Source organism: Lolium rigidum, chromosome 7 (genome assembly GCF_022539505.1).
Source record: "Lolium rigidum isolate FL_2022 chromosome 7, APGP_CSIRO_Lrig_0.1, whole genome shotgun sequence".
Taxonomy (NCBI): domain Eukaryota; kingdom Viridiplantae; phylum Streptophyta; class Magnoliopsida; order Poales; family Poaceae; genus Lolium; species Lolium rigidum.
This window is the reverse complement of record NC_061514.1, coordinates 158,906,461-158,914,978: the sequence shown is the minus strand read 5'-3', so window position 1 is coordinate 158,914,978 and position 8,518 is coordinate 158,906,461. Positions and strand designations below refer to the sequence as shown.

The following is an 8,518-nucleotide window of genomic DNA, read 5'->3' as shown; positions in this document are numbered from 1 at the left end:
GAAAAAGTGCTACAAGTAGCAAAAAAATTACGGGTTCTGCGAGTGCAGAGATCCTCACTTTACAAGCTGCCTGATGCAGTTGGTAATTTAACGCACCTTCGTTATTTGTATCATCGGGGACCGTTGAAGGAAGTGACAAAATATTCATTCTGGCGTCCTTGCTGGTTATACAAGTTATATCATCTCCAAATGATACAGTTGAATAGATGTTTGTTACTATCCTGGAAACTGGGAAATTTGGTTAGTCTGAGATACTTTTCTGGTCACCTAATTGGATATCCAACTTTTATTGGAGACGTAACTTCTATTCAACACTTGGATTTTGATGTCCCACCTCGCCATGGTTTCCTGGCATGTGAGCTTGAGAACCTAAAATGTCTCCGTCATTTATATGCCCGTGGGCTTGAAAATGTCAATGCACGGGAAGCTACTTTGGCCAAGCTGTGTGAAAAGGAAAATCTCATTATGTTGTCACTCACTTGGCATAGTGGCCAACTTGAAGCAGATACAGAGGAACGAGTACTCAATAGCCTTGAACCTCACATAAATCTTGCCAAGCTGAAGATTGAAGGATATAATGGTATGAGATCTCCGAGTTGGATGGAAAATCCCATGCTCACCAACTTGACATACATTTCACTCTCATGCTGTAACAACTGGCAACACCTTCCACCTCTAGGCAGGCTACCTTCACTCAAGTATCTCTACCTAGCAGATATGGATGCAGTGAAAATAATAGAAGATTCATTTTATGGCTGTGACAGTACTTTTGCCTTCCCATCTCTCAAGTTGCTCTCAATTGAAAGTCTTCCATCGCTAGAGGAGTGGGTTGAAGTGGAGGGTATGATTATGTTTCCGCGGCTCGAGGAACTATTCATTAGAAGATGCAGGGTATTGAGAAATATTCCAGCATTACCATCTAGTCTTGCCTATCTTGAAATAAGTGACGTTGGTTTGTCCACTCTTCCTGCAACTTATCATTCTAGTCAAACAGCAGTACCCCAAAAGCCATTACGATCCCGGCTGAAGATCTATAATTGTTCAAACCTAGTCACACTAGGCCAAGAGTACTGTTTTCTCTGTCTTGAGGAATTAGACATTCAGTATTGTGGAAATCTGTTGTATCTGCCAATGGATCGGTTGCAGGCACTCCCACTTCTCAAAAGTTTGACAGTGCTGGATTGCCCAAAGCTGATGGCACCGCAGGCAGATATCAGTTTGCCATCGTCTATCAGAGAGCTTTATATTGCTCGATGTGGTTTTTACAGCACTTGTCTACTAAACACCCTGTGCAGACTCACTTGCCTTACTACTCTGCGTTTATATGATTGTGCGATAGCAGCTGCCCCACCTGAAGATATCAGTTTGCCATCGTCAATACGGAAGCTTCATATTATTTCATTTGGTGTTTATGAGACCTGTCTTCTCAATTCCCTGTGTAGTCTCACTTCCCTAAGTACTCTTTGTTTAAGTAATTGTGCGATGACAACCCTTCCATCTGCAGAAGTTTTTAGGAGTCTCAGATCTGTGCAGCATTTGGAAATTGTGCGCTGCAGCGAGCTTTCTGGGTTAGATGGAATAGAAGAACTCGCATACCTCACGGAGTTAGTTGTCGATGGATGCGAGAAGCTTCTTAGCATATCGTCTCCAGAAATGTTTCAAGTTTCTGATCCTAGTCAAACTGCTAGTGTCTTTCCTTCACACCTTGGAAGACTTCACAAGCTGAGAATCAGCAATCCATTTCCCTTGCAATGTGAGCCGTTGAGAAGAGCCAACTCAGTTAAAGACTTGACTATTCATAGCGGCTCTAGATGTTTACCTGAGGAGTGGTTGATGCAAAACTGTAACCATCTTAAACACCTGGGAGTGCTTGATGCTTCTCAACTGGAGTGTGTACCTTCAATCATGGCAAGGCTCACCTCCCTCGAAACACTGGAATTTAAAGGAGCTATACTGATCCAGTCACTTCCAGAGCTGCCTGCCTCCTTACGAGTTTTACAATTCCTCGGTTGTCACCCTGTACTGAAGCAACGATGCAGAAAGAGAAGAGGTTGTGACTGGCATAAGGTTGCTCACATCCGTTATCTGCAGATTGTACAGGATTCTCCATCATCATATTCCTGGAATTCCAACTATCTTCTGGCTTGATTCTTGTAAAACTCTGTCTTATATGTAAGTCTTCCCCTCTTTTTCTCTGTTATGTAGTATTCATTAGGGCTATGTTGATATGCTTATTCACTTAGCACCATACGCCATGGAGCGAAGAGTTCTGATTTTTTTTTTTTTTTACTTTACCGTTCTGTATACATTTTGTTGGGAGTGTATTTATTCCTAGTCAGAACAGTGAGAATGTTACTTTATCATTGAGAATATCCAATTGTGTTCTACTACTATATAACTTTTTGTCCCCACTAGTGCACCGTGTGTTCTAATAGTATGTGATTCTTCGTCCTAGATGTACGTTGTGACGATTAGACAACTAACAATAGCTGAATATCTTCATGAAAGTTGATAATATCTCTTTTTTCCTATCCATTTACAATTTTTGCTCTAAGCGTTGCGCACACATTTGCTGCTTCCAGGTATCGGGTGTTCACACTAACGTGAATGTGATCCCTTGGCCTTTCTGGGCGCCAAGATCACCTCCGGCGACACCCCGCTCCACAAGGGTGCGTACGTGGCAACTCGCTGGCCTTCCGCCGTTCCGCGTGTTTGCGTCGCCGGCGTGCACATTTATTTTGTCGCTGCCGGATCGGCGCTTGCGTGCGAGGATGACAAATAGGAGTGCGCGTGGACAGCGGCAATGCCAACGGCAACGGAGAATGACAGAAGGGGCCTGGACCCCCGAGCGGCGTCCGACGAGCAACTGCTGCCGGAGGAAGCTCCGCCGTCGCCAGCAGACCACCCGAGGAGCACCAGGGTGCCAAGGCTCATCTAGTCTGCGACTCCATCGAGCTCGGAGACCACCAGAGGGAAGGGGAGGGGAGCTCTGTCCAGGGATGGTTAGTGCGGCGGGCGGGGGGATTTTCCTTTTTGAGGAGTTGGCAATTGTTTGGCTGTACTCCCCCTTCTATTTAGTCTACATCTATATCTATATCTATATCTATATACCTAATAATAAAGAAAATAAAGTTTCCGTGGTTTGGTCCGTTAGTCTCTTTTCGTCCGTCGTTTGGTTCGTTCGCTCGATCGTGCATCGGTAGAAGTCTATTCTCCATCGATCTCCACTTGGTACCTACATACGGCTGCTGAGATTGTATTTCCTTCATTGGATAGCTGAGCGAGAACGTGACCGATCCAAACAAAGCTTCCCGACCAGACCCATTATCCTCCGCTTCTTGCCTTCTCTCCGTATTTAAATATGGAAGCGATCGATTGCTGTCAGACAAGATATATGAAGCCACCATGACGAACGGAAGCAAAGTCATGACCCTTCAAAGAGAAAAGCGAAATCGGCGGCGCTGGCACTGGCAGATAGACAAGGGCCGTGGATGCACCAGACGAAGCTATGCAGGACCTCAAGGCCTCTGGCGTCAAGAATCATACCTCTCCTCTCCAGGTGTGCTGACGGGCTCGCCACCACGGTAGAAGTTGGAGAGTTGTACAATGATGTGAAGAAGTGATTTCTGTTTCTCATGGACTTATCAGAGTCGCCGGCGCCGGGAAGACGTCCACGTCAAGTTAGTCGATGTTGCTGGCGAGGACACGGAGGTAAAAAAGGCCGGTCGAGGCAGCCTAGGTGGAACTATTGGTGGAGCGGCAGCGAGTGCGCGTTGAGGCGACCGCGCACGTCGGCAGAGCACGCTTGGTAGAGGCGTCGGGGGCAAGGCGCTAGGCGTGATCAGCGACGCCAACCAGTCCACGGAACTCGCGACGGAGCTGAGCGAGCTGTGTGGTGGACCGGATACGTTATTAGACGTCGTATGTCTTCTTCTACAAATCGTTGGCACTCAGCGCGTCTTGAGCTCGACGGCCAAGCGGTGCTTCTCGCCGCTGCCTCTCGGCGCTTCATGCGGATTTGGGCCTGGTCCACACGGTTGTTGACAGGTACTTGGACCTGACCATTGTTGTGAAGCGGTAGGCACTGTCTCCACGGTCGACGTTCCTGGGATACCAATGTGTCTACCCATGATTGTGGGATGATGCTTTAAAGTGCAGTTCCAAGATGATTTGGACTTCGATCTGAACCACGCCATCGTATGCTATTGATTCACTCACAAGCAGTTGAACAACACTAGGCTGCAGCAATAGGTAGCATCTCCTTTTTTTTTGTTGCTACTGGGCATGTACATCGTTGTAAGGATAGGGGACCACATCAGCAAATTGGATCGGTTTTTGTTCAAAATTTGATTGGAGAGGATGAACGTACTGCAACATTACCGCTCACACTTCTCCATGGCCAGTCTCATGAATCAAGTTCTGGAAATTGGTGCTTGGATCTGCGCTGCCGCCGGATCGATTTGGTGGCCACCGACGTGCGACTCGGCACTGCATCCAAGCTCGCCGGGATCCACACCGTACCGACCCGGAGCGGGGACAGACACACTTTCCTGCTACCACCGCCAGCGGCTGATCTACTCTCTAGCGGGTTTGGTCGCAACGGATATTGAGCATCTAAATTGGGCTTGGCCCTTTTCCATTTTCCTATTTTTTTCCTAGCTGATATATGGGTTGGGCCAAATCTAACGGTGGGCCTCACCCCACCCTTCCACCCACCCGGCTCCGCCACTACCCGTCGATACAGGTTGTTAGGCTCATTCTATGGCGGCTCGCGGAGGAACGCCACCGCTATCCCCATACAGATGGCACTTGTATAGACCGACGGTTCCTCGAGATAGGAAGCATCCAGGTGAATTCGAAGAAGTTGAGGGACGGAGGAGAGGATGGTGCCGGTGAGCAAAAAAAGGGGTGGTGCTAGGGGCCAATGGGCAAGGGTGGGGCAGAGCCGTGCGTTGGTGATGGGTCATGGGTGGAGGCGGCGATGCGACGCGTAGCTAGGAGTGTTAGTGCACGTCGGAAATTCTCCCCATGATAGGTCAGGATGATAAATGGAACGAATCAATAGGGACACCGCTGGTTTTCCGTACCCAAAAATAGCTACAGTATATCAAATAAAATTCAACCCGTAGCAACGCACGGGCAAATTTCCTAGTTTTAGAAAAAAAAAAGATAAATTAGTGTTGTATTTATTAGTAGTACTTAGATATGTGAGCAACCAATCCAAGCTACACTGAAAATAGCAAAGAAAATCACTTTGTTTTTAGTATTGTTGTTGACTAAAAGCTAGAATATAGAGTATTTTAGAACAAATTTTAAAGTTAAAATGTAGAGTATTTCAGAACGGAGGGAGTAATTGACAATTGTGGTTCAACGGAAATTTGCAAGAGACCCCCATATGTGAGTCTACCTTGACCGTTCATGTCAATGGAATTTTACTAGTGTTCTTGTTACTCCCTCCGATCCATAATTATTACGTCAAGTTTTAGTTCAAATTACCTTCAATTTAAAATAAACAACCAACACTTATTATGGATTAGAGGGAGTACAACGTACTATTCCTACCGTTGGTTTTTTGATAAGTGATATGTCGTCTTAGTGGGTTCTCAAACCCTAGGCCCAATTATGACGGATTTTTGCACCTCCTCCCCTCATTCTACGACGCTCCTATACACCGACCATAGCACTGCGATATGGGTGCGCCGCCGTACTCGTGACACTATGTACTTTCCCTTTCGCTCCTATACACCGACCATAGCGCCGCGATATGGGTGTGCCGCCGTACTCGTGACGCTATGTACTTTCCCTTTTTTATTTTAGTTATCAAGAGTTTTTCTTTTTATCCTTTTTTACTCTTCTGAAATTATTATTAAAATACTAGTTATTTATTTTATTTTTTGTTATGTTATTTGTTTTGTTTTAAAAAAATAAATATTTTTCAAAAACATCAACATTTGTTTTCAGAAGTATGAACCTTGTCTCACTTTTCGGAAGCCATGGATACCTTCTAAACCCTTGTGATTTTTTTAACTCGTTCGAGTCCGTGAATGTATTTTTGAACCCCGTGAACATTCTTTTGAAAACCTCATGAACATTTCCTTGAATTGGTGAAACCTTTTGTCTCTAAAACGAATATTTTCTTTTGAACCACTTGATTTTTGGGATTTCTATTTTGCCCTCGGGTCGTTAGTTGTACTCAGTTTTCCCCAGCCCCTTAGTTTTTCCTCAGTTTTCCCCAAGCCTATATCTGTAACCCGCAGAAGGAGCTCAGACGGAAGGAATCCGTTTATTTGGACGTTCTGTGCTGACGTGTTGCGCCGCGTCGTCTGTGGGGCCGCGTCGCGTGGGGCTGGTAGAAAGGGACCGCGTGGGACAGGACGAGAAGCGTTTGGTTGCACGTGAGCAGGAGCTGGGTTTTGTCTCTCTCGGCCCAAATTGGCATTTTTAAGAGCACCTTTTTCCCTCTTTCTCTCTCTGTCTTTTTCACCAAATTAGTATCAAATCTAGAGAACCTTCTATTTCTGTTTTTCTTCAATATGGCAGTAAATCTAGTAGCAAATCTCTGGGGTTATTTATGCCTTTTGGCCCTCGTTTTTTGCCCAATATAACAACAAATCTAGTAGCAAATCTAGAAGCTAGTATATGATAAATTCACAACAGCATAATCACAAAACTAAGTATAATACATAAACTGCATACAGCAGCCAAAAGCAGGCAATAACGTTGTTAATGTTCACGACAAACTAAGCTGAAAAATATACAAGACGCACGCAATGTATGGACAACAAGAAGATTAGGATGAATGAATTTGTTCTTCATTCCTCCTCATATATTTCTTCGTCGCTCCATTCGTGCATTTCCCCAAGGAAATATTCATTGAACTCCTTCCGTCTGCAGTGTGCGGCCAATACATCCTCCAAACGGTATGGCCTGTGTTCATTACTCATATCGTAGCTTCCTATTCTATCCACACGTACTGGCCACTCATCCCAGACCTTTGTATCATGAGAGTACTCTCTGATATAACCCAAATCCGCGTAGTAGATGCTGCCAGGTCGAAGTGTCGGGTACACTCTAGTGTCGACGGAGATACACCGGATATAATTCACGAAGAAGGCATTACTGCCAATGTTACTGACCGGATGGAGAGAGCGGCTCTGAGTGTCCACACGGTACACCAATGATTTGACCGCCAAAGCCTCGCTGACCAACAACACAAGCAGCAGATCACCATCCGACTTCACAAGGTAGAACTTCTGACGTCCAAGTTCTGGAAATGAAATTAGTGTCTCCATCTTGACAGTGCTCGCGCGCTGCCGCAACTGTACATTGGTGCACACTATTCTTCCGATCTCAAAATTGTCACCGATTCATCGCATACAGTTCACCATTGAACGGGGTAATGCAACGCAGACAATGGTTCTTGATCGAAAATCTTCCTTCTCCCCAATCTTCATTTATATCCTTAGTTGGAGTGCTCTCATTGACCCAACCAATTTCCGACGGGTAATGTGTGGCAACGAAGACCATAGTCGGGGATTTGATAACAGCGACTGATTTCAGAAAGACAGATGGCATCTGCGCCTCAAACATAGTGTTCAATTTCTTTGTGAGTGGGTTCACCAGCCGTATCTTGTGCGGCGGGTTCTTCTAAGCAAGCACGATGACACCACGGCAAAAGCCGACGAAGTAGTATCTAAAATATATTGATGAAGATAACATTCAGCACTAAGATGTGTTTAAGATTGAAAATAAAAAGGTAGATATGGAGGAATTTGAACCTTGTATGAACTTCCGATAGATCTATGGTGACGTAGCGTGATGTGCCGAGTTGGAGGAAGGTGAACTCAGCGACGCGTGGAAGGGCGTGGTGTAGCATGATCCATTCGTCCGGGTGCACGTCGGGCTCGAGGCAAACCTGAGCGCCAATTTCTACGGACTTGCCTCATAGCGAGTAGGTGTCGGCGTACTCCTCGTTCGCCAGTAAGCATTGGCCGATCTTGTGAAGTGGTCCATCAGCCGAGAGAGAGGCCCAGTTCACGGAGGCGCCGCGCTTGGATGCGCCGCCCTCGGAGGCGACGCGCTCGGCGGCGACGGGCTCGGAGGCGACGGGCGCGGAGGCGACGGGCTCGGAGGCAACGGCCGCCGGCGCATTCTTCTTCTCCATCGCCGGCAGGGTAGCGTGCGTATGGCGGTTGGGGTTTTTTCGATTTGGAGAAGTTGATGGGACGTGAGAGGGGTGGTTTCGTGCGTGAGCGAGAATGGGACGACTGTGTGCAGAGGGAGGGAGGGAGGGAGGGGCTTACGCGTCCTAAATGCGACCCGCGTCCACTATTTGCACGTCCGCACCTGCGACACGCGTCAACAATGGCACGTCTTCCACTTACGCACCGCAACACGCGTCCTCGGGTCTAACCCTGGAAATTTAGATATACTCAGGTATACCCCGAGTCATATACTAGCATTTTTTGTGTGCTCAGTTTTCTCCTTGAGTGCTAATATCGGCTAGTGTAATATACTC

General features: G+C 46.6%; 1 protein-coding gene across 1 annotated transcript; it reads left to right on the top strand.

Annotated features, from left to right (window-relative positions):
* The first annotated feature begins 257 nt into the window (after nt 1-257).
* Nucleotides 258-2,661, top strand: LOC124677075. Its single transcript, XM_047213068.1, has 2 exons — nt 258-2,172; nt 2,583-2,661. The coding sequence occupies exon 1, from the start codon at nt 466-468 to the stop codon at nt 2,146-2,148; it is 1,683 nt and encodes a 560-aa protein (XP_047069024.1). The 5' UTR covers nt 258-465; the 3' UTR covers nt 2,149-2,172; nt 2,583-2,661.
* Nucleotides 2,662-8,518: the final 5,857 nt, after the last annotated feature.

Coding starts and splice junctions, on each gene's coding strand:
- LOC124677075 (XM_047213068.1), top strand. CDS start 466: ATGTTGTCACTCACTTGGCATAGTGGCCAACTTGAAGCAGATACAGAG.